The sequence below is a fragment of the Armigeres subalbatus genome, chromosome 2, assembly GCF_024139115.2.
Source record: "Armigeres subalbatus isolate Guangzhou_Male chromosome 2, GZ_Asu_2, whole genome shotgun sequence".
Classification (NCBI taxonomy): Eukaryota; Metazoa; Arthropoda; class Insecta; order Diptera; family Culicidae; genus Armigeres; species Armigeres subalbatus.
Genome location: NC_085140.1, coordinates 362,554,580 through 362,580,411, shown reverse-complemented (window position 1 = coordinate 362,580,411; position 25,832 = coordinate 362,554,580). Strand labels below are relative to the sequence as shown.

The 25,832-nt window shown below is 42.9% G+C and overlaps 3 protein-coding genes across 7 annotated transcripts in view; all 3 read left to right on the top strand.

The window, feature by feature from the left end:
• The first annotated feature begins 3,437 nt into the window (after positions 1 to 3,437).
• Positions 3,438 to 25,832, top strand: part of LOC134212999 (protein spaetzle 3) — a 145,384-nt gene continuing 122,989 nt past the window's right edge. The window contains exon 1 of one of the 5 annotated variants that reach the window (XM_062691430.1): positions 3,438 to 3,592. The gene's annotated coding sequence lies outside the window, so the exon portion shown is untranslated. Of the gene's footprint in view, positions 3,593 to 3,629; positions 3,808 to 25,832 lie in introns of those variants that run through there. The other 4 variants (XM_062691434.1, XM_062691432.1, XM_062691431.1 and 1 more) reach the window with 4 other exon arrangements.
• On the top strand, positions 9,469 to 13,262 carry LOC134210086 (uncharacterized). Its single transcript, XM_062686106.1, has 4 exons — positions 9,469 to 10,044; positions 10,202 to 12,298; positions 12,465 to 12,873; positions 12,929 to 13,262. The coding sequence occupies exons 2-4, from the start codon at positions 11,113 to 11,115 to the stop codon at positions 13,260 to 13,262; spliced, it is 1,929 nt and encodes a 642-aa protein (XP_062542090.1). The 5' UTR covers positions 9,469 to 10,044; positions 10,202 to 11,112.
• Positions 13,319 to 14,095, top strand: LOC134210085 (uncharacterized). Its single transcript, XM_062686105.1, has one exon. The coding sequence runs from the start codon at positions 13,319 to 13,321 to the stop codon at positions 14,093 to 14,095; it is 777 nt and encodes a 258-aa protein (XP_062542089.1).

Sequence of the window (25,832 nt, the reverse complement as noted above, 5' to 3'; positions counted from 1 at the left end):
CACGTTTGAACTAGCTTGAATCTCGTCATATCTAAAATTATGAGGATTGCAAACTGATGATTTTTTTTCCTTTCAAAATCCCAGAAACGTGATGGATTTAGTTTAACCCGAATTCCGGTTATGTAGCCTTTGTATGTGTAGAAAAGAGAATCGACTTGTACTTTGTCACCATTTCACTTAGGGTTTCTATGTTTCCTGCAGTTTTTGATAAAAAGAAACAATGTCGAGATTTTCGAAGCACATTACCAAGATGTCGCAGCACCGGTGTCCATCAATGCTTGTTGGAGTTTGAGCCAATTTATTGTCTTTTTCGGGGCACGAAATCGTTGCATATTGCAACGCAAGCATATCGTTGCATATAGGGTTCCTAGTACCGCCCCCTTTTTTGTGGTACCGGTACTACGGTACTGAGAAAGTCCAGTACTGGTAGTACCGGGAAAATACCGGTACTAGAGTATTTTTATTGATGTTGGATTTTTATCTGAATAATTTGCTACTTTTACCTTAAATTTAGAATGACTCTGATGCACGTTTAGACATGTATGGCATATTGTTTTCCGCGAGCAGTAACGGCCGTTAATTTACCTTGGGATTAGTTTCAAAATTGGCATTCTGTCCAAAGTAGTAAATAAGAAGATGTTCATGAAGTAGATCTACACACGAAAGATATTTTAGTCACATGAAATATTGTCGTTTCGGTTCCCTTTGTTCAGCCTGCATAATGTTAAAAAAATATTGGGTGCAGAACTGTTAAATCTAGCGACAATCATTATCTCGTAACTAAACTATCGTTTGTCCACACCTTCCTATTTACTACATTGCTGAGAATACTTGGCACATCATGTGCATAGAACTCTACAAACGCCATATCAGAAATGATCCCACAGGCAAGTTGGTGTCATTTACAGCTCGCGGAAAAAAAGATTGGACATTTTCAGAATTTTTCAACATTATTTTTCAACACATCTGCATTTTGAGGGGATGTATTATTTTATAGTAAATAGCATAACTCAAAATCAATCAATTGCAAAAGACCGTTTGTGTGAGAAACCGCTTATGTGACATGCTTGACCAATATAATACTTAGAGATATTCTAAAACTTTGCTGACAAATGCACAACAAATGCTGAGGCACAATTACTATTCATGGGCTAAACACATAAATAAGTAAAAAAAACTAACAAGGTTTGCTCTTTGTCCTCTACGAGAAACGTCTATCAATCAAATCCCGTAAACGTATCTCATCTAAAACTTTATTCTTGATCAACTGCTGTAGCGCCAATGTATTTGTAGCACAAAGTTGGATTGCGATCCTATTTGGGCAAATTGAAACACAACTGCTCAGTTTCCCACTGAATTGCGGTAATTTAGAGCTTTTATGCATGTTTATGAAAAAGTGAGAACATACATCAAAATCGTAATGTTCTAGAAATATTTCGTTACTTTTAAGCGTTTCTCCATATTTATATTTTATTCAAAATACTGATACCTCGGTACCGTAAATACCGGTTCTCGTTGGTGTTTGGTACCGAAAATTGCCGGTATTCCCGGTATTTTCGGTACCGGTACTACCGGTACCACAACTCTATGCATACCTACTTAGAAGGAAGGAACTAAGCAAGCGAGGTGGCAGCCTGGATAGGGTACGTTGAGTCATAGTTGTTGATTTCCGGAATTTTTGAGAACCGTGGTCACCAATCTGCCAGAACATGCCACGATCGAGGGTAATGTTTATCAGTGTTGGATCGAGACCAACGATAACGATAGATAAACGAAATGAAGGTCATGTTGCTAGTATCAGCTCCTTATGTGACCAGTTTCACAACCTCCTCAACCTCAGGATCAGTTTTCGCTTGAACCATTGCGCATAAGGCCTCGTTTGAAACATCAGGTCTTATGCTAGACGAATAAAGCCAGAGCCTACTATTTTTTTGCAAACAGCAGCAGTTACTATGTGGTCGGGGCTCAGCCAAACCTCACCAAGCGGCTTTCGACTGACTTGTGATATTTTGTTATATTATCCTCAGTTAGGGGGTTGAGGGATATCCAATACGATTTGCGATCAATTAAATCTGATAAACGAAAGTTTGAGCAGAAAATCGGTAATTTTCCGTTGGCGCTTGGTGTGCTTTAGCTGAACCCCGACCATGTGATCCAGATCGGTATTTGGAAGACAATTGCATAGCAGAATCATTAGCTCGGGGTCGTTTGGCAGCTCGTGTTTCATTGATCACCAGCCAACGATTGATTTTCGGAGCCAGATCTCTTTATCGATCAAAATCTTGGGATTTTTTTTTTAATTTTCTGGTTGTAATTGCTTTAACATATCTCGCGCTTAGTTTCATAGGGGCGTATGTGTATTGATCGATTTCTCTTAATCGATTTTATATTTTGTTAATAACTCAATTGTTTCAAAAGCTACAACCGTGATTATTGATTCTGGTGCAAGATACACACCAAACCATTAAATCATCGACAAACTAGCGGAATTCGTTACAATAATAAGAAGAAAACATCGACCAAGAGAAATCGATCAATACAGTTACGCCCCTATGAAACTAAGCGCGAGATATGTTCTGTTTTTGTCATTTTGATTTAGGTTTAGGTAATTGAGTTCCATGAGCTCACGAAAATCTATCAACTCCGAAATGTTGTAATTTTGATGAGTAGCGATCAAAAAATGTTGGAAATAACGGTTCGACTATTTTAGGTTGACGCCTTGATATGATTTGGAGAAAACATGTTCGCTAGGGTTTTAAATGTTTGATTTGACCTTTACCAGTGGTTGGATCTATCATTAGAAGGATCAAGATTATCAAAATCAAAGGGAAAAAAATACGCGAATATAGTAAAAATTGTCTGTTGAAAACGAGTATTCGGAGTATGAATCATGATCAACATTTAAGTCAAAATTGAAGACTTATACACGACAAAATCGAAAAAATCTTCATAAATAAATATACTTTGGAGGTTTAACGATTTTACTCACGAACGGACGAGCCGATTTACAAGATGCTTTGTTTAATTTATATTGATAGAGAATTATAATTTTTCATATCAAATGCGATTTTCTGAAAATTGCGAGATTTTCACAATTTAGAACAAAATACATTGATCTAAAGGAAACTGCAACAGTTGTGAATAAACGCAAGAGATTCAGGATGAAATAGTATTCCATTCTGTCTGAGAAGACTTTCTTTTAGCTTCGATAAAAGTTTATTCAAGGGTTCGTCGCTTAATTTTTTGACCACAAATCGTTCGTTATATTTCCCACAGTACCGCCACTAGGAATGAACGTTCTCAACAAGAGCTTAGTAAACGCCATCACTTAGCTGTCTCCGAAATAGTCTCTCTTTCTCTCTTAGACAGAACAGTCCATGCATCTACCAAATCAAAGACATCGCGCGAAACTTGAACTCATATCTCGCCGCTATTTCGCGGTCCGCGCTCAGTTCGTTTCGTACGCTGGCAGTGTCAGCACGCGGTTCGCGCGCCGTTCCTCCCCCAATCAACGCACGACATCTGGCCGAAGACGGACGCTGATGCGTGATCTTGTTTCCTGCAGAGCTCCCCCTTCACTAAAGTGACACTGGTTAGTTAGTGGTTTGGAACTTGATGTTCAATTTGGATGCGAGAGGAGCATCGTAGTGCGGTGTCTGGACAAGAGTGTTAATTTCGCAACTCCAAGTCGACGAATCTTTCGGCTAACTCGTACTTGAAGTTCAATGTCGTTATCAGCTGCGCCGTTGTCGTCGTCGTTGCTCGCCTGCTGCTGATGATGTGCTCGTGTGAATGTGATGCTTCGAGGTGTTGTCTATTATCGACTGCGATTTCGCGGTCAGGTCGATGAGCAGCTATACCTACCTGTTTGTTTTTTTGGTGGAGAATAGAAGCAGTCTCTCGAACCGGACCGGTGTGGTGTGGCAATAACAACAGCAACAACAGGATTAGTAGTGATGGTGTTTTAGTGCTACCATTGAGATAGAAATGCAAATAGCAGCCCGTTGAGGTTAACTGCCGCGAGACAGAGCAGCGCGCAATTTGGTGCAATTAGGCATCTCGAAGTGATGCAATATCGTGGGGGGATCTCGATTCGATACTGGTGAAGATAGCACAATGAGCGTCTCGAGCGTCGTTGTAGTCGTCGTCGTCGTCGTCGTCGTGCAGAACTAGTCCGATGAAAGCACATACATGCATGAGGCACATGAGTCTACCATTTGATACTAAACAGAGATAAGGATCATTTTTTCAGTAAGATTCAACACTACGCTAAGACACATATTTTACCATAATTTCCAATTTTAATTATTTGCTTCGCTGATTTTCGAGTAAGCACATCCAGTTGCGAGTGAATTTTGGCAAAATAATATTACTCATTTTTTTTGTATTCGAGTTTGTGCCGGTAATTCAGTCAAATAAAACAAATGACTGGTCTGACAGGTTTTGTTCTACTGCTGGTAGATTTTCGTAAATAACACTTTTTGTGGTAGACAAAATCTGCACTCCATCAAAAGAATTAGTTTTGTAGTTTTATAGAACATAAGATGGTATTTGTTCTATTGAAATAACATGTTTCGATATCAATAATGGTGATACAAGGTGCGATTCCGGTGCTCCTAGAGTGCGGTTTATTTTAAGAATTTTTCTGGCTCCTGAAATTTGTGCGCTCAAATGTTTTTTTTCATTGTTGTAAAACTTTAGAAACTTTAACTTCAAAAAATACCCTGACAATAATAAGTTCAAACCTGCTAAAGACCTTGTTTTCAATACATCCCAGCAAACATATGAGACGGGTAAAGCGCTTATACAGTCTGAAATAGTCTTCTTCAGCTTAAAAACTAGCTTATTCAGCTTAAATTGTTTGCTGGGATGTACTTATGAGATAAAAAATGTGTTAGCAAAAGATAGGCGTACCAAACATTTACAAACAAACGACTTGAAAATTAGGTCAAGTTATTTTGATGAAATTCAAACTAAGAGTCGATTTCTTCACCTCCGCTTAGGCCTTAAACCAGGTTTAAACGTATGGTTAAGCACCGCTTAATAGTTAAGCGGAGGTGAAGAAATCGGCCCTAAGAAACGTTGTTTGGGCTGTAATGGTTTTCTAAGTTCTATGAGAAGTTAAACCGTTCACGTAAGGGCCTTAGCCGTGCGGTAAGACGCGCGGCTATACAGCAAGACCATGCTGAGGGTGGCTGGGTTCGATTCCCGGTGCCGGTCTAGGCAATTTTCGGATTGGAAATTGTCTCGACTTCCCTGGGCATAAAAGTATTGTCGTTTTAGCCTCATGATATACGAATGCAAAAATGGTAACTTGACTTAGAAACCTCGCAGTTAATAACTGTGGAAGTGCTTAATGAACACTAAGCTGCGAGGCGGCTCTGTCCCAGTGTGGGGATGTAATGCCAATAAGAAGAAGAAGAAGAAGAAGACGTAAGGGCCACGTGCCACAGCCTGATATGTGTAAGGACATAAACGGGAACCTTCTTACGAACGAGCGTGAGGTGATCCAAAGGTGGCGGCAGCACTACGAAGAACACCTGAATGGCGATGTGGCAGACGAAGATGGCGGTATGGTGATGGACCTGGGAGAACGCGCGCAGGACATAATTCTACCGGCTCCGGATCTCCAGGGAATCCAGGAGAAGATTGGCCGACTGAAGAACAACAAAGCCCCTGGGGTTGACCAACTACCAGGAGAGCTATTTAAACACGGTGGTGAGGCACTGGCTAGAGCGCTGCACTGGGTCATGACCAAGATTTGGGAGGAAGAAGTTTTGCCGCAGAAGTGGATGGAAGGTGTCGTGTGTCCCATCTACAAAAAGGGCGATAAGTTGGATTGTAGCAACTACCGCGCAATCACATTGCTGAACGCCGCCTACAAGGTACTCTCCCAAATTGTATGCCGTCGACTAGCACCAACTGCAAGGGAGTTCGTGGGGCAGTACCAGGCGGGTTTTATGGACGAACGCTCCACCACGGACCAGGTGTTCGCCATTCGCCAAGTACTGCAGAAATGCCGCGAATACAACGTGCCCACACATCATCTATTCATCGACTTCAAAGCCGCATATGATACAATCGATCGGGACCAGCTATGGCAGCTAATGCACGAACACGGATTTCCGGACAAACTGACACGGTTGATCAAAGCGACGATGGATCGGGTGATGTGCGTAGTTCGAGTTTCAGGGGCATTCTCGAGTCCCTTCGAAACCCGCAGAGGGTTACGGCAAGGTGATGGTCTTTCCTGTCTTCGCTTTTGAAGGAGTAATACGAAGAGCAGGGATTAACACGAGTGGTACAATTTTCAATAAGCCCGTCCAGCTATTTGGCTTCGCCGACGACATAGATATTATGGCACGTAACTTTGAGAAGATGGAGGAAACCTACATCAGACTGAAGAGGGAAGCTAAGCGGATCGGACTAGTCATCAACAAGTCGAAGACGAAGTACATGATAAGAAGGGGTTCAAGAGAAGACAATGTGAGCCACCCACCGCGAGTTTGCATCGGTGGTAACGAAATCGAGGTGGTAGAAGAATTTGTGTACTTGGGCTCACTGGTGACTGCCGAAAATGACACCAGCATAGAAATTCGGAGGCGCATAGTGGCTGGAAATCGTACGTACTTTGGACTCCACAAGACGCTCCGATCGAATAGAGTTCGCCGCCGTACCAAACTGACAATCTACAAAACGCTAATTAGACCGGTAGTCCTCCACGGACACGAGACCTGGACGATGCTCGTGGAGGACCAACGCGCACTTGGAGTTTTCGAAAGGAAAGTGCTGTGTACCATCTATGGTGGAGTGCAAACGGCGGATGGTACGTGGAGGAGGCGAATGAACCATGAGTAGCATCAGTTGTTAGGAGAACCATCCATCGTTCACACCGCGAAAATCGGACGACTACGATGGGCCGGGCACGTAGCCAGAATGTCGGACAATAACCCGGTGAAAATGGTTCTCGATAACGAACCGACGGGCACAATAAGGCGCAGCGGGCAAGGTGGATCGATCAGGTGGAAGATAACTTGCGGACCCTCCGTAGACTGCGTAGTTGGCGACGTGTAGCCATGGACCGAGCCTAATGGAGAAGACTCTTATATACCGCACAGGCCACTTCGGCCTTAGTCTGAATAAATAATAACTTAAACCAAATCCCATTATCGCCATCGCAAAAAAAATCCATCCATTATTTACGTAATAGAAAAATTGACTTTTTTCAATCTCCCTCCCCCTATGTCATATTTTTCGTATGAAGCATCTGAAATGTTTGTAGGATTGTCATAGTTCAGGCAACCCCCTTCCCCTCTAAGAGTTAGGTAATTGATGAGTGTTTGCAATTCGTTGCAAAACCCTAATGTTTATCACATGGCAAGTTAAAACAATTTTATTCAATTCTTCGCCATGCGTATTTCGTATTTTTTGTGAAAAAGATAAATTTTTGGTAACTCGTTGCACAAACAACTATTTCGCATCAGACCCACCGTGAATGTACAAGTTTTCCTCCGCGCGAAACAGTACAACCACCCGTGTGTGACATGTTCCGCATGCTCTGCCTTTCTTGTGAACTAAGTGTAAGAAGTAAGTAAGAAACGCTATTGGATCACTCCACAAACGTACTTTTGGAAGCAGGCCTGAAGATTCATAGTGTTCCGCAATAAGTGGTATTATTCGGATGTTATGATAGAGGAATTGTTTTTTTTCCAAAAGTCCCTCCTAAAAAAAATGAAGAAAAAATGTGTTCTAGAAAAAGTTGTCATGTATATGAATGAATCCAAATTGTGTAAATCATTGACAATTATGAAACTTATCTTATTAAGTTATCATTCAAGAGCCCTTGAATGTGCATTTTATCTACACATTTCATGACGAACAGGAAAGACACAATCACTGCTAGATGGATTAATCCGCTTTTTTCCCTCCTAGTTTAGTGCTTCGATGATTTTTGGCTGCTAAATGACATTGAACAGAAGTGAACACTGGAGATTGCCGTATGCCGATGTCGGGAGGGAAACCTGAAACTGAAGTAAATTTCGGATGATTTAAAGTACTTCGTGTGTGTCCCCGCATTTTTCGGTGCACGCTTGAAAGTGAAGTGGTACAGTTTTGTTAGCTCTTCAGTGCGGTGAAGGTGCTTGAACCACAACGAGTGTGACATTTGCAAATTATTGAACTCGGAATATATTCAACGGTGTCATGGAATGAATGCTGTTTGTTGTTCACTCTTATTTTATTTTTTTTATTGGAATTGTTTAGTCATGTTCGACTTGCTTGGAAATTAAAAAAAAACTATCATAAATTGATCCTCTAACAGCCTGCAAAAAATGCGGACGCATCATTTGTTACGAGGGTTATAGCTACTTTAGTAACATTTTGGTTTTATGCTGGTTTAGAACACTCTTGAAGAGTAAATTATGGTCTTCAAGAGCGTTATATAACTTAAAATGTCACTTCGGTAAAGAATGTTGCTTGTATTGTTTTTTGAGAGCCAAAGTGGAAATGCCTGGCTTTGTTTATTATATTGAATTGAACAACATATTTTGGTTATACCAGTTCTAAAAGTGATACAAACTATAATTGCCGTTGGGCAAACTAGTAGATGTACGTGAAAAATACTTGTTTAGTATGTCTTGGAGCTTCCAAACCTTTCTTAAATTTAGATCTTAATATTCTACATGACCAACAAAGCGTTTCGTGGGGTCTCGATTGTAATTTGAAGTTGAAACAGCTTCTTGGGACAAAATATCATGGTTATTTACAAATTTCAGTATTCCCAGGACTTAAACATTCAATCAATACACCAAACTATCCTTCAGTTCTGATCTTGGTCGTCGTCAGTACGATCAACAAAACGCTATACTATAGGCTATAGGACTATGAAACACTACTTGGCTATCTTCTATATAATAAAAATGAAATGGCCTGTGTTCGTATACGCATAACTCGAAAACGGCTGGATGGATTTTGTTCTTTACTTCAACAGATATGTTCGTTATCGTTTCCGACGGGTTTATATGATATTTTATCATGTGAAAATTACGAGTAAGGTTGAGTAAATCTTGAAATACTAAAATTAAGATTCGTATGAAAATTTCGCATGGGCTTTGTCTGTGAGAGCCACCCTAGTTACGCATCTAACTTCAGCAACCAACAGCAGTAGAGCAGATCGTCGCCGGACCGGTGATATTCTGTTGAAGATAGTCTTTGTTCTACCGGTCGCTCGACGGCCGGCCAAATGTGCATGACCTAGGCCAACGATCACTTTCCCTTTCGATCGTGCCTCCGGTGACGTCATCGATATGTGATAGGAGAAAGATAAGGATCGGTTTGATAGATAAGAGCGGGAGAGAATGGGCTATCGTAGTTTTAGGTAGCAAGCAAATTCACCACACACTTTTCGGGTTCGGTTTTCTAGAATAAACTCAGGAGATTAGTTTTAGTTGATATTGATCCACAGTCAAAAACGGTCCTGCGAGACCGATTGTGCGTTATAGATTATAAGCTTAATGTTAGATTTAAGTCGAAAATATATGTAGTGTGTTAGAAGTCCGCGTTGAATAAATCGTGTTTTTTGCTAAGTGTCGTGTGTGCTACTATTGTTGTCCGTAGAAGAACTGCCCATCGAGCATCCCCACCAAATCTACTGAGCTATCATCGTTGGTCCAGGTATCCTACATAATTGGTCCTTCGAACCGGATGCCTGAGGACCGTACCAGCAAGGATCCAACGCTCGATTACCGCCACAGGACAGCATACAAAGCACACAATTCACACACAATTCAATTCAGTTTTGTGTTCTACGGAAGAAAAGGAGTGTCGCCATCATTTCGCGGGATAATTAGCGAGGCATAAAAGGATTATCGCCATCGCATCTGATGTCAAGGGACATCAAAGGATTCTTTGTCATCGAGTTTGCGCGTCGCTTGGGTAAGCGCCATTGAACTCGGTACACTTTGGATTATTGGCTCCTTTTTGGATGATCTGGAACGGCTTTCGGTTTGGACTGGACACTACCCGGTTCGGATTCCTGTTTTCCAGGTAATTAATCAAAGAATAGTGTATGTCCTACCGAAGCATAGGCTACCGTGATTCTAACACCATTTTTCGACTTTTATCTGGACTAAAAACTCTTCGACCACGGCATTTGGACCATTGATGACCAACCGGTCCTGATGAGGACGATTCCATGCCCCAGTGCTACACTTGCATCGGCCAACGACAATCCTTGGAATTCGGACAGGAAGTAAAGATCGAATGCGTCGCATTTACGTGCACGTTTTGTCATCATCGTCATCATTCTCATCCTGAGTGATTAGTGCAATCACCTGCTCTGTTGGTGGCTTTCATCGTTACATCGATCCCGGCTAGGACATTGCGGTGGCGCGAAAGTAATAGTCCCGGATTGAATCGTCGCAGCTACGAATATTCATCGACTCTGGTTGCGGTCTACTGGAGAACTACAGTTATCAACCCTGCTTGCATACCGCATCCAACACACGCCAAGGGATTCCACCAGAAGAGGCAGCGACATCGATTAATCGTCCAGGTTAGTTAATTAGAGCTAGGTATATGCCTGCCGAAGCTTGGGCAGCAGAAATACACCTGTTAATTGATTTTACATCCTCTTCGATTGCGTGGGCGTGTCCCTGATTTTCCAACTGCATATTTCGATCGGTTTGCTGAATTTTGGAGATTTGGTACGGTTCTTAATTGATTGATTGGTTACTACTGACGTCAAAATTTGAGATTGTGCATCATCAAAAAGTAGTGCATTCACTCAACCGATTGGACAATTGCAGAGCTGTTGGTTCCTCCAGGTAGGCTGCCACGGTATATGTCCAGTCGAGGCTGGTGATTTGTATACTACATACTGGTTTTCCTCCTCTTTATCCCTCACGTACAACCGAGAATTATCGTACATAGTGGCTGCGTGGGCATTGCTGAAGCTGACTGATTGGCGCTGCTGATCATCCTAGTAGCGAATTGTTTTCCTGTTAAGGTCAGTTAAGCTGGAATAGTGTGTGTCCGCCGAAGCGAAGGGACCCTACGGTATATTACATCACCTCTCTTTCTACCCCACATTCACTACCGCCCTATTGAGGAACGATGGCACCCTCGAAGAAGCCCGTGAAGAAGATGTCATCCCTTAAGCTGTTGATGGTCAAATTAAAGCAGATTGAGGCTGCTTTCAACGATGTCTACCGTTTCAGTAGGGGGATTCAAGAGACTACATCCCTCACACAGATTCTTCTTCGACTGGAGAAAATTGACGATCTTTGGGAAAGGTACGGAGCTACTTTGGTGGAAATTCAATCCCACGAAGATTTCGATGAGGAGGATGTGGACGACGAGGGTGAAAGTGATGCTCTTAATAAAAATAGGCAGGAATTTAGTGATCGCTACTATGAGGTTAAGGCAGTGTTAACAGACCAGGTTAGGGAAAGACAAGAACCAGCTACATTAAACCAATCTGTACTAGGTGATCCTCCAGCACCAGCTGCACTCGAACGTGTACGCCTTCCGCAGATTCAATTGCCAGCCTTTAATGGGGAGATAGACGAATGGTTAAGTTTTAGGGATCTGTTCACTTCCTTGATCCATTGGAAGACAGATTTACCTGACGTAGAAAAGTTGCACTATTTAAAGGGCTGTCTGCAAGGAGAACCTAAAACCTTGATCGATTCTCTTCAGATCACTGCGGCCAACTATCAGGTCGCATGGGGAATGCTGACCAAACGCTATAACAACAGCAAATTGTTGAAGAAGCGGCAAATTCAGTCTCTTTTGAAGCTACCCGTTCTCGCCAAGGAATCTGCCTCGGAGCTACACCTTTTAGTTGAAGGTTTTGAAAAAATCGTGCAAACTTTGGACCAAATCGTACAACCGGGCGACTACAAAGACTTGTTGTTGGTGAATCTGCTGTCGTCGCGTCTAGATCCATGTACTCGTCGTAGTTGGGAAGAGTTCTCTTCAACTAAAGAACAGGATACACTGAAGGAGCTTACCGAATTCCTTCAACGACGCGTCCGCGTCCTAGAATCCTTGCCTTTCAAGGCTGCAGATTGCACGAAATCAATCCATCAACCCGCATCCAGGCAGAAGGTATCTGCTGTAAAGAATAGCTTCAGTACCGTGCAAGTGTCCGGGGGACGCTGTCCAGCTTGCACTGGGACTCATCCTCTGTTCCAGTGCGGCACTTTCCAACGAATGTCAGTGGCGGATAAGGATTCGTTACTACGGTCGCATTCGTTGTGCAGGAACTGTTTCAGGCAAGGACATCAAGCCAAGGAATGTCAGTCCAAGTATTCCTGCAGACATTGTAAGGGTAGACATCACACACAGGTCTGTTTTAAGTCGGAAAGGATTTTAACCTAAGGCCATCATCCAAGCAACGTGGTAACAACGTGGCAAAAGGAACCCCAGAACCTACTCCATCGACATCTGGCTCTACTTGGTAGCTAACCTGGCGGCTACGGACAGCTTGGTGGCAGACACAGTTCACCAATGCTCGTCGAAGGTTTTGTTGGCAACAGCAATTGTCGTTGTTCAGGATGACGGCTGCAAAAAGATTCCTGCTCGTGCTCTCCTCGATTCGGGATCAGAGAGTAATTTCATTACCGAGCATCTCAGCCAGCGGCTGAGTAAGGTTAATATTTCGGCTCACGGCATTGGTCTGTCAGCAATCAAAGTGAACCAACGGATTGTGGCTACGATTCGCTCTCGTCTTTCGGAGTTCTCTCGCCAGATGGGCTTTCTGGTACTTCCGAAGGTAACAAGCAATCTTCCTACTGCTAACGTCAACATCGCTGGTTGGACAATACCTAAAGGAGTCGAGCTCGCCGATCCATCCTTTTGTGTGTCATCAGGGTGGATTTCGTTCTTGGAATTGAAGGATTTTTTTTGACTATTTCGACTCTGGCAGGAAAATCGAGCTTGGAGCTAAAAATCCAGCATTGCATGACTCCGTATTTGGTTCGATTGTCAGTGGAGGATTCTCCGAAGATATTCAAGGTTCGCAAAGCAGCTGTAACATCGCAACTACAGATCGATTAGAACATCTACTTACTCGATTCTGGGCCATGGAGGAAGCAGACTCCACGAATAGCTATTCCCCCGAAGAATCTCGCTGTGAAGCCATCTTCTCGAAAACAGTTCAACGCAGATCCGATGACCGCTATTCCGTAGCACTTCCCAAGAACGAAAATGCCATTTCCAGGTTGGGAGAATCTAGGAGATCGCATTTCGGCGGTTTCTGAGCACCGAACGAAGGCTTATCAAGGATACTAATCTTCAGAAGCAGTACATAAGGTTTATGGAGGAGTACCTGCAGTTAGGTCATATGCGAAAGGTTGAAGAGGATCCAGAAGCGACTAAACGATGTTTTCTCCCTCATCATCCGGTGGTCAAAGAGGCCAGCACCACCACTAAGGTCCGCGTGGTGTTCGACGCCTCCTGTAAGACTGCTTCGGGATTGGCGTTGAATGAGGTATTGCTGGTAGGGCCAGTTATTCAACAGTCTCTCCGATCAATCATCCTTCGTAGTTGCATGAAACAGATTCTCTTGGTGGCGGACGTTGAGAAGATGTTCCGGCAGATACTTGTGCACCCTGAGGATAGGCCATTCCAATCTATTCTCTGGCGTCCGTCTCCTTTGGAGGAGGTATGTGTGTACGAGCTGAACACCGTAACCTACGGAACGAAACCGGCCCCGTTCTTGGCAACTCGTACACTGACTCAACTGGCCATGGATGAAGGAGAACGGTACCCGCTGGCGGCGCAGGCAATTACAGAGGACACGTACATGGACGACGTCATCACCGGCTGCGATAACTTGGAGGATGCCAAGAAGATACAGCAACAACTAGACGAGATGACAAGATCCGGTGGTTTTCAGCTTAGGAAATGGGCGTCAAATTGTGCTGAGGTCCTGAAGAGTATCCCGGACGACAATCGTGCAATTCGTCTGGCGGAAGGCATAAATCTCGATCCAGATCCATCGGTGAAGGCATTGGGTCTGACTTGGTTACCGGAAAGGACGTATTCCGCTTTCAATTCGACGTTCCACCGGTCGAGTCAGTTGAAACATTGACAAAACGGAAGATTTTATCGATCATCGCTACTTTGTTTGACCCGTTAGGGTTCATAGGCGCTACTACGACCGCTGCAAAGGTGTTTATGCAGCTACTCTGGACGACCCTAGATGAATAAGGTCAGAAGTTGGACTGAGACTAGCCATTACCTCCGATGGTGGGTGAGTCCTGGAGGAAATTACACGTTCAACTGCCAATACTCAACGAAATCCGGATAGAGCGATGCGTAATCATTCCCAACGTGGTGAATGTGCAGTTCAACGATTTCTCTGATGCATCGCATAAGGCTTATGGTGCATGTCTTCATATCTGCAGTCAAGCTGTGGACGGAAACGTGAAGATTAAGATGTTATCCTCGAACTCCCGAAGAGGTTTCCCCTCTTGAACCTCAAACAATCCCTCGTTCAGAACTCAGTGGAGTGTTGATCGCTGCACAGCTCTTCGAAAAAGTACGGCAAACAACTAACCTCCAACTTCGAACATTTTGGGTAGATTCTTCGTGTGCTCTACGGTGGATTCAGGCTTCACCTTCTACGTGATCCACATTTGTCGCAAATAGGGTTGCGAAAATCCAGGCACTCACGGAAGGCTGCGTTTGGAGGCACGTAGCTGGTGTTGAAAACCCAGCAGATTTAGTTTCGAGAGGTATAGGACCAAAGGACATCGTTAACAACGGTTTCTGGTGGCACGGACCGAGCTGGTTAGCTAAAGAGCGAAGCAATTGGCCAAATTCAAATCCTGATCTAAAAGAAGAAGGCGAGGAAGAAAGAAGACGTACTGCAGTTGTCGTTACAGCATCAGCAGTGGCAGATTTCAACGAAGGTTTCATTTCCACAACGAATTCCTACACTACGTTAATTCGCCGCGTAGCTATTTGGCAGCGGTTGATACGATCGCTTCAAACACCGGAGGATCGTCCAAATGGGTTCTTGCGAGCAGATGAGCTACGGCAAGCAGAATGTACTCTGATACGGAAGGTTCAAGAAGAGGTATTTCCGGACGAACTACTGGCGGTTCGGAAAAAGGAATCAGTAGGAAGAAGGTCGCCACTACGATGGTATCACCCACATGTATGCGAAAATGGTATTCTCAGGGTCGGTGGGCGTTTATGTCACTCGGACGAACATTTCGATACCAAACATCCCATGGTACTTCCGGCAAGACACCGTTTGACCAGGTTGATTTTCGAGCATTATCATCTCCGATTGCTCCACGCCGGTCCGCAACTTCTTCTGGCAACGGTTCGGCAACGTTACTGGCCTCTTGGTGGAAGGAACGTTGCAAGGCAGGTGGTCCATAAATGCGTAACGTGTTTCAGGTCAAAACCAAGACAAGTGCAGCAGTTCATGGGAGAGTTGCCGTCATCGAGAGTCACGGTTTCGCGTCCGTTTTCTAAGGCTGGAGTGGACTACTTTGGTCCGGTATATTTGCGACCAGTACCACGTAGGGCTGCTGTGAAGGCGTACGTAGCCATTTTTGTATGCATGTGCACAAAGGCAGTACACATGGAACTGGTTTCCGACTTGTCCACGGAGAGATTCTTGCAAGCACTTCGACGTTTCACCGCACGGAGAGGAAAGGCTACTGATTTATATTCGGACAACGGTACGAATTTCGTTGGAGCCCGCAACCAGCTGAAGAAACTCTTTCGACTTTGGAAACATCCCGAACATCGAAAATTTGTGACCACGTTTTGTACCAGTGAAGGGATTAGCTTGCATTTCATTTCTTCACACTTTGGAGGATTTTGGGAAGCGGCTGTACGATCAGCAAAATACCACATTTTGCGGGTATTTGACTCCAATCCAGTCTCCCACGAGTAGATGTTAATACTCCTTGATTAATTGGACGCCTGTTTGAATTCCAGGCCACTGACAGTTCGATTCGACCCACGATTTTGAGTCTCTGACCCCGGTGCATTTCTTAGTTGGCAGTTCCCTTCACTCGATTCCTGAACCAGACTCACGGCCGCTACCCACGAATAGCCTCAGGCAATACCAACTGATGCAGCAGCAACTTCAACATTTTTGGGATAGATGGAAGAGAGAGTACCTCTGTCAGCTTCATAGCAGGGCCAAACGTTGGTCACCGCTGATACACTTTGAAGTTAATCAGCTCGTTGTTATCCAGGACAAAAATCAGCCAACCATGCATGGGACGTATTATGCAAGTTCACCCGTGAGAGTCGTAACCCTTAAGACATCGTCAGGAGAATTGCGACGGGCAGTGGAAACACTTTGCCTACTGCCAACCTCTGAAACAGCTACCAGCGAAACTTAAATGCAAACCGTCCAAATCGAAGAGGATTTGTTTATTTGTAGGTACAGAAATCATCATTTCTGGATGGGTGAGGATGTCTGTGAGAGCCACCCTAGTTACGCATCTAACTTCAGCAACCAACAGCAGTAGAGCAGATCGTCGCCGGACCGGTGATATTCTGTTGAAGATAGTCTTTGTTCTACTGGTCGCTCGACGGCCGGCCGAATGTGCGTGACCTAGGCCAACGATCACTTTCCTTTTAGATCGTGTCTCCGGTGACGACATCGATATGTGATAGCAGAAGATAAGGATCGGTTTGATAGATAAGAGCGGAGAGAATGGGCTATCGTAGTTTTAGGTAGCAAGCAAATTCACCACACACTTTTCGGGTTCGGTTTTCTAGAATAAACTCAGGAGATTAGTTTTTAGTTGATATTGATCCACAGTCGAAAACGGTCCTGCGAGACCGATTGTGCGTTATAGATTATAAGCTTAATGTTAGATTTAAGTCGAAAATATATGTAGTGTGTTAGAAGTCCGCGTTGAATAAATCGTGTTTTTTGCTAAGTGTCGTGTGTGCTACTATTGTTGTCCGTAGAAGAACTGCCCATCGAGCATCCCCACCAAATCTACTGAGCTATCATCGTTGGTCCAGGTATCCTACAGGCTTTTTTGCCAACTATGCAGGACAACGTCTCCCGGGTCGACTAGTTGTAAATATATTAGAATATTCGCAAAACATCAACTGTACTTTAAACTATTCCTGAGTTCAGATCTTGAAGGTCGGTATGGCCAACAAAGTGATCTACGGCCTTGCTTTTGAGGTACCTCCATAGGACATCATTCCCTATTATGATCATGTCACATTATTTCCTCGACATATGTGTCGCTCCGAATTATTCTTGAGTGCAGATATTGAAGGTCTGTATAGCAGAGCTTGGACGAATGAAGCAATGAAGTTGAGGAACGATGCACCATAAAAACTCCCGAGGAAGGTAGCATCATGAGAGAACAGTTTCAAGGTGCTTAGTGAAGAATGCTTCCTCGCTCCATATGGCACTGTTGTACGGAACAGTTGAAGGGTGAAATCAAGCACCCGCGGATTCAGAGAATATTTAACTCTCTTGCCTCACTTATACTGAGCTGCGCATTTCTATTAGAATGAATGTGTAAAGGAGACTTAGGGAAGAACGATCCAAAATGCACCCCTTAAGCTTTTTCGGTGCTTTTGCCCATGTAAACAAAAATACCCAACAATTTCAACGTATAGGTGCAAAATTTACAAACCCAGCTACATTTCACAATGATCTCCTATTCAAAACAATAAGGTTTTTATGACTTTCTAACGCATTTAAAAAATGTTTTCCTGGGAAAAAATGCCCGAATGGTGGTCTAAAATGACTCAATTGCATGTAAAATGATGATGAACGCATGGTTGTTTGTTTTTCCTTAATGGATTGAACTACAATCTTACGGATGTGGTGGAAGAATAGCAAATCGTTAAATTTGAGTGCATATGAAGGGATTTTTTTCCAATTGAGCTCAATGATGGACAAACAATTATGAATTGTAATGGTAATATTCGTTCATAAATGTACTACAACAGATTATATGAGTAATTTTATGAGTGAGGCCATTTAGCCCCAGGGGTGCATTTTGGACCGTTCTCCTCATGCAGGCTCTCTCTTGTTCGTGCAGCAAGCAGCACGTCATCAAACGAACACCAATCGGTGCACCGAAATTAATACCTCACTGTGGGCTAAAACGAAGCATTCGTTTGTTATTAAACGAATTTTCCAAGGCCTGCTGTATAGTCACCAAAGCGCTCTACGGAGCCTTTGCCATCGTTTTGAATGAATCGCCTACATTGAGCGTGCTTACGCGGCACACTAGGAGTTATCTTTCTGAAATCAGTATGGCGAAAAGCATCTAAGGTTCTAGTAATCTAAGGTAATATCTCTAAAATAATCACCTTAACCAAAAAAATATTTGGTAGGCGTAGTAGTGGACACCTTCCTACACAACTGGTACCTAATAGATTTTCGTAAAAAGATCCTGCTGTTGAGAAAACCTGCGTCAGATGTCTTTCGCCATACAAACTTCAGGTGGTTAACTCATGCTGGCTATTTTTACATATACGTTAGCGCCTGAAAAAGGCAGCGGCGGGTAGGAAACCAACCATTGTATCCCGGGCAGTGCAATGAAATATCATTTAAATGTAAAGATATGCCATGCATAAGAACAAACTAATGGTACTTGGTATTGATCACTTCTTACGAATAGCATAACTTGATCTCCTCATGATATTTTAGTTCAAAATATTGATATTTTACCTTATGGATCATGTACACTAGGGCAGTTCAAATTTCAAAAATGTTTGAAAATTCCAACTCCCATATGTTTATTAGCATCATTTTGATAATATATAGGTCCTGGCAAAATTTCAGGCAATTCGGTGGCCATTTAGGGTGGCGCTTGAGAATCAATTTATGTTTACATGGAAATTTGTATGGAAAAAACTTTAAATTTATTCAAATCCCCCTACAACTCTTAAATCGTGATGAATTCAAATAAACATCCCCAACCTCCATTTTTGGAGTCTATTTGAGCTCAACCAACTCATTAATTTTGATTTATATTTTCACTGCTACGTTGAGGCTAATTACACCATTTTAGCCATTTATCTCATATTCACACTGTTAATAGAACCGTTCAATCGACTCATAACTAATGTGTGATCCGAAGGTCCCTTTTATATAGATTCCAAAAAGGGAGGTTGGGGATGTTTCTTTGAATTCATCACAATTTGACAATTGTAGGGAGACTTGAATAAATTTTAAGTTTTTCCCATACAAATTTCCATATAAACATAAATTGACTTCGCGCCACCTCTAAATGTCCACCGAATTGCCTGAAATTTTGCCAGGACTCCTATATTATCAAAATGATGCTAATAGACATATGGAGTTGGAACTTTCGAACATTTTTGAAATTTGAACTGCCCTAATGTACACCTCCGGTGGTGCAAAGGGCCGATTTGAAAGATCTCCATCCTGAGCGTTGCCCGGCTATCGCTTTTACCTGTTGCCAGGTTAGATTTCAGTCGACTTCTTTTATTTCTTTATTGAGGCTTCGTTTCCGCCCCTACGTAGAGTGTGGCCGACCCAGTCCCACTTCCGATCCCGAATTTCTGTTGCTATCGGCCTCTGGTGCCAACGACGATGGAGCTCGTTGTTTGAGATCCAGTTATGAGGCCACCAGGCCCGAATTATATACCGAAGGCATCTGTTAATGAACACCTGCAGTCGTTGAGTGTTCTCCACTGATACACACCATGTTTCGCTAGCGTATAACAGCACAGATTTCACGTTAGAGTTGAAAATTCGTATTTTGGTGCGTTCACTTATCTGCCTGTTTTTTCAGATATTTCTTAAACTCGCAAAGGCAGCCCTTGCTTTCTTGATCCGTGCGCCTATGTCGATCTTGGTACCGCCGTCTGACGCCATTTGGCTACCAAGATATTGGAAGCTTTCAACATTCTCCACTGGTTGCCCGGCTACTGTGAAACTGGAAGGAGTCACCGTGTTTACATCCAACGATTTGGTTTTGTTGACGTTGATGACTAAGCCTGCCGAAGAGGAGCGCTCGGCAAGGTCGTTGAGCTTACTCTGCATATCAGAGCGCCGTTGCGTGAGGAGTGCAACGTCATCAGCCAATTCGAAGTCGTTTAGATGCTCCATGGTTATAGGCTGCCATAACAGCCCGCGGTTTGGTTCACGGTCAATCGCATCTACCAGAATCTCGTCGATTACGATGAGGAACAGTAACGGTGATAGAATACATCCTTGCCTCACACTAGCTACGACCCGGATAAGGTCGGACAAGACCCCATTATGCACACGAGAAGGCCTCGTACTGTGCCTCGATGAGGCCGATGATTTTCTCAGGAACCTCCTTGCGTCTCAGGGCGCCCCACATATTCTCGTGACTGAGACGGTCGAAAGCTTTTTCGTAGTCAATGAATACCAAGTAAAGGAATTCTTGGAATTCATTGACCTGCTCCAGAATGATACGGAGCGTAACAATATGGTCCACGACAGGATCTTCCGGCACGGAACCCGGCCTGCTGCCGCCGGAGAGTCGCATCGATCTTCTACAGAATCCGGGCTAGGGTAATTTTGCATAGAACTTTGAGAACGGTACAAAGGAACATAATGCCTCGCCAGTTATCGCATACAGTCAGGTCACCCTTTTTGGGCACCTTCACTAAGATACCTTGCATCCAGTCGACCGGGAAAAATGCAATGTCCCAGATATTACGACATAAACGATGCAGTAGTTGAGCGGATGTCATGGGGTCAGCTTTGAGCATCTCGGCTGATATGCGATCGACCTCTGGGGCTTTATTCGATTTCATGCTTTGGATGGCTGTTTGAATCTCTAGCAGTGATGGAGCTTCGGTATTGACGCGTGTTATACGTCGAGGTATCGTAGAGCAGGCGAATGTCCCCGGTTGCAGCGGCTCTCTCCTTCGTCGGCCAAAGAGTCTGCCCACGCTCCTTGTCCCGTCAACATGAGCGTTTTACTTCCTTCTCAAGAGCCGAGTATCATTGACGGGCTAAGACTTTGGCTCCTCTGGTTTTTGATCGCTCTATCGCGGCTTTAGCTTCTCTTCGCTCCTCTATCTTCCTCCAGGTCTCATCGGTGATCCATTGTTTTCTCTGGGTGCGTAGTTCGCCCAGATTATTCTCGCTGGTGGCGATGAAGGCATTCTTGATGGCAGTCCATTGGTCTTCCACGCTGCCACCTTCCGGAATATCAGCAGCACGCGTCTCCAGTTCTTCAACGAAGGACCGTTTAACCGTGGCATCTTCCAGTCGGCGTGTGTTGAATCGTCGTCCAACTCTTTCCTCCTGCCGACGAATTCGCGCAATGCGCAGGCGTATTTCGCCGATGAGGAGGTGATGATCAGACGCGATATCGGCACTACGTTTATTCCGTACATCAAGAAGGCTCTTTTTATTTTTGGTTGATGCAGATGTGGTCGATTTGATTTTCTGTAAAGCCGTCACGGGAGACCCACGTTACCTTGTGAACCGGTCAATGAGGGAAGATCACCATGTCGTTATTACCACAAAATTCTGCGAACAGCTCTCCGTTTTCGCTCATTTCTCCGAGACCATGGCGTCCCATAATGCGCTCATGGTTCGAGTTGTCAGATCCGATCTTCGCATTGAAGTCGCCCAAACAGATCTTGATATCACCCTTTGGAATTCTATCTACGACGGCATTGAGTTGATTGTAGAAGTTCTCTTTGTCTTGCAGATCGGCAGCATCGGTTGGCGCATAACATTGGATTATTGTAAGGTTTCGGACCCGTGTTCTAAATCTGGCAACACTTCATAAGCGCAGAGTGTGCCTAAGCGCTTAGTAGGAAGCCAACTCCGCGATGCCGGGGAGCGTGTTCACCTCGTAAACCAGAGTATAGCAGAACTTGTCCCGACGGCGTTCTGTGTTCTCCAAAGTTTGGCCAATGAACTTCACTCAGTCCCAGGATCTCAAGCTTCATGCGGCGTGTCTCATTGGCAAGTTGTGCCAATTTGCTCTACTGGGCTAGGGTTAAAACGTTAAATCGTCCGTTGTTTCGCGCTAAGAGTCGTCGCCGTAAAATCAGTCCGTATTCTTCCATTATCGGATTCTCGAACAAATTGATGTTTCGGGAACAGTAGGTTGTTGGCCCAAGGTTCCCTATCCACCGGGATGGGGCTGCCATCTTAGGTATAGCTTCCGGGGAATAGCATTTCATACTCAGCCTGGATGCCAGAACAGACGCTGTTGGAGCCGCACCTCCTTGGTGAACAGACGCTCGATCAGTCGGGTCAAATTTGTTTAAAGTCCCACCCAACACCAGGACTAGGCTAGTGCGCTTTGAGCGGCACACGGTCGCTTTGATAGGGCCTGCTTGGGGACACATGCAGATTTTTATAGAAGTTCAACGGAGCCCACTGTCGAACCCCACCACATCCTAGGCAGACCCCACATGACGCACCCTCTAACTCTAGCTGATGTCAGAAGGACAACAGTGCCGTGGAAGCGTGAGTATTGGAACTTGTGAGGACCAGAGCTATGTTAGGTGCCTCTTCCCGGATGTCAACTCACCAATTCATTGGAACTGCTTCAGATAACATCAATCCACTATTGTAAACATGTCACCGTTTTCTCAGGATATCAACGGTTTAGTTTTGAACACTTTGAAAGGAATTTTGAGTAGAAATAGATCCACAAAACGCCAATACGCTATTCTGAACATGTTTAAGATTTCCTCAAATACCAATTGTACGTCAAACCTTTTTCGCGTTCGTATCTTTAAGGTATTTTTGTCAGTAAAGCGATCTATGGGGTATCGGTCTTTCTTTTGAGTTGAAATAGCTCCATGAGGCATCTCTGTGTTATTATAAATACGAGCACCTTTCGTACTGCAAAGTATTCTTGAGTTGAGATATTGCAGGTCTGTATGGCCACCAAAGCGTTCTTCGTTGGCTTGTTCCCACTTTAAGATGAAAATTTCTTCATAGAATGTTCTTCTTCTTCTTCTTCTTCTTCTTCTTCTTCTTTTTCTTTTTCTTCTTCTTCTTCTTCTACGGCTCTACATTCCAACTAGAACATGGCCTGCTTTTCAACTAAGCATTTTCTTATTAAATATTTCGCTATTATAAACATATCATAGTGTTCTCAAACTCAGCTGTGCTCGGAATTATTGTTGAGCTCAGATCTCTATCTGTATTGTTGGAAAAATGGTTCACCCGTGGTCATAATTTTGAGTTGAAGAAATCTATTGGACGTCATTTATCTATCATATACAGATCACAATATCCCCAGAATCCATCTTCAATTAGTTTTGAGAATAGTGTATAGTAGACCTCTTCATGTTTTCAAACAGTATCAAAAATTCAATCGGTCAGCCCAGCATCACAATTCTTATGCTAAAATAAGTCTCCTATCAAATTTTCAGCTAATTCAGATAAAATTTCGAGGTGGCTCAAGTCGATTTAGTGTTTTTGGGCTATTTTCAATTTTGGAAAAAATCTAACAAGAGATATAAACGTCGAAAACTATCGCAACAACCTCTATACGGAAGCTTTTGGTGTGCTCTACAAGTCTTGTAAACATTGCGATTCGTTCCGATCACGTTTTATCCATGTTAAAGTGATTTTCAAGCTTTTAAGTGCATAAAAATACTGTTTCCCCCAAAAGTCGTTGTTCTACAAAATTCTTGAGTTTATGACAAATGATTGTTAATTTATTATATTATTATTCTTCTTTTTTCCCTGGAAACTTGAGTAATATAATTGCCTATGTGTGATTCACCGTTAAATTCTTAAAAATCAGAAGCTGAACATTTGTAATAAATTTGCACGTTAGGATTTCTTCAAGCAAGTTGTTCGAACAAAACATAAATTAAATCATATGATATTTGATGCTTACAACAAACGACTTCCAAATTTTGTTAAATTCATTATATGTCTGCATGCTTTTAATATTGAGTGCATTGTAGTAACAAGTGAAATCGAAGCTTCTTTGTTTGAACAACTTGTTTGAAAAAATCTCAGCGTGCAAATTTATGACAAATGTTCAGCTTCTGATTTTTAAGAATTTAACGGCAAATCGCACATGGGCAATTATTTTACTCAAATTTCCAGAGAAAAAAGAGGATCTATAATATAATAAATTAACAATCATTTGTCATAAACTCAACAATTTTGTAGAACAACTACTTTTGGGGGAAACAGTATTTTTTGCACTTAAATGCTTGAAAATCACTTTAACATGGACAAAACATGAACGGAACGAATCGCAATGTTCCCAAGACTTGTAGAGCACACCAAAAGTTTCCGTATAGAGGTTGTTGCGATAGTTTTCGACGTTTATATCTCTTGTTAGATTTTTTCCAAAATTGAAAATAGCCCAAAAACACTAAATCGACTTGAGCCACCTCGAAATTTTATCCGAATTAGCTGAAAATTTGACAGGAGACTTATTTTAGCATAAGAATTGTGATTCTTGGCTGACCGTTTGTTTTTTTTATACTTTTTGAAAACATGAAGAGGTCTAGTGTATAGTCTATAGTGATGTAACGATGTCCCGAGAGCTGATCCAAGTCATAAATATGGTAGAGATAATGCATATTTTCTTGTTAAATATTAAGAATATCAATATCTGAACTTAAGGACAGTTTTAATTGTCGTAGATATTCTGATAATATTTTAAAATGTTTAAAATGGTAGTATGGTATGTCCCTCTAGTAGCTGATCCAATTCATTACAAATGAGGGGACATCGCATATCTGCATGTTGATTATTTATCCATGTATTTTATTCCATTCTGGTTATGGGCTATGGCTGCTTAAAGCTAATACTTGAAAGGAACTTGGTTTATGTCTATTGCCATAGTTGTTCAGTAATAAAGGTCAAATAATGACTAAACTCTTTGAGCAACATTGTTGCATTGCATGAAAACGAGATCGCCTTTCGTTTTCGCACGTCCATCTGTCGACCACAAATCCAACAAAGATTTCCTATCTATTCTGAAGCAACAAACAGCGGGTCGTGCATGCGTTCTCCCCGTCAAAATATTAGCCTTGAGTTTGTTTATTTTAAGGATCGACAGACAATATCTCGCTTTTCGCATACATAATTCTTTTCAAGCACATGCTGCGGTGGCTCCGGCAGCACTTCACTGGGTCTCATTTGTCCGACGACAACCGCTCTAGATCCGAGAAGTGTGTCCTACCTCGATACAAAAGATTTCTACCGTTCCTCATCGCGAACCAGTTAGTAGGTTAACCTTTTGCCATATGGCGCACTGAATGAATCTAGTTCTGGATCACGTTTTAGCACACCTAATAAAACAAGAGGTTGTGCTGAAATAACGATCTACTAGCCAGGTCCGGTTCAAGGTTAGGGAAGTCGATTCAACGAGGAAGTATTATTCGGTATGCACTTCATCACACACAGCGTGACGTAATAATAATAATAATAGGAATAAGCAAGGGAATAACTTATTTTGCAACATAACTTTTGAGTATGACTAAAACTTGGCGCGATTAGTCATTGATAAATTCACTCGCTACAATGAGCCCCTGCGATCCACTGAACGAGCGAACTATGAAAATGGAATTTCTTTAATCAATATTAATGACCAACGATTTTTTACTATAGTTCTTCGTCTGTGGAGTATGAGGAATAAACAAAACATACTGAAAAGATGACAACAAAAATAAAAAGCCTTATTGCGAAATTGAGCAATTATGGTGTAGTAAAAGCCTTCAAAGAACATCATGATTGAAGGCAACTTATACTTAACAAAATAAATGAGTGTTAAAATGTAGAGCTTTCGACTAGCCCAGGGTTGTGGCCGGCCCTGACTTTAACAGCTCCAATTAAGTCTCACACCGAGCAACTGCAGCGCGCGCAGGTC

Bases quoted from the DNA above. Each gene is read 5' to 3' on its own strand.
- LOC134210086 (XM_062686106.1), top strand. From the start codon at position 11,113: ATGGCACCCTCGAAGAAGCCCGTGAAGAAGATGTCATCCCTTAAGCTG. The intron at 12,299-12,464 runs GTCAGTCCAAGT...TCTACTTGGTAG, and splicing joins AGGACATCAAGCCAAGGAAT to CTAACCTGGCGGCTACGGAC. The intron at 12,874-12,928 runs GTGGATTTCGTT...CGACTCTGGCAG, and splicing joins TCCTTTTGTGTGTCATCAGG to GAAAATCGAGCTTGGAGCTA.
- LOC134210085 (XM_062686105.1), top strand. From the start codon at position 13,319: ATGGAGGAGTACCTGCAGTTAGGTCATATGCGAAAGGTTGAAGAGGAT.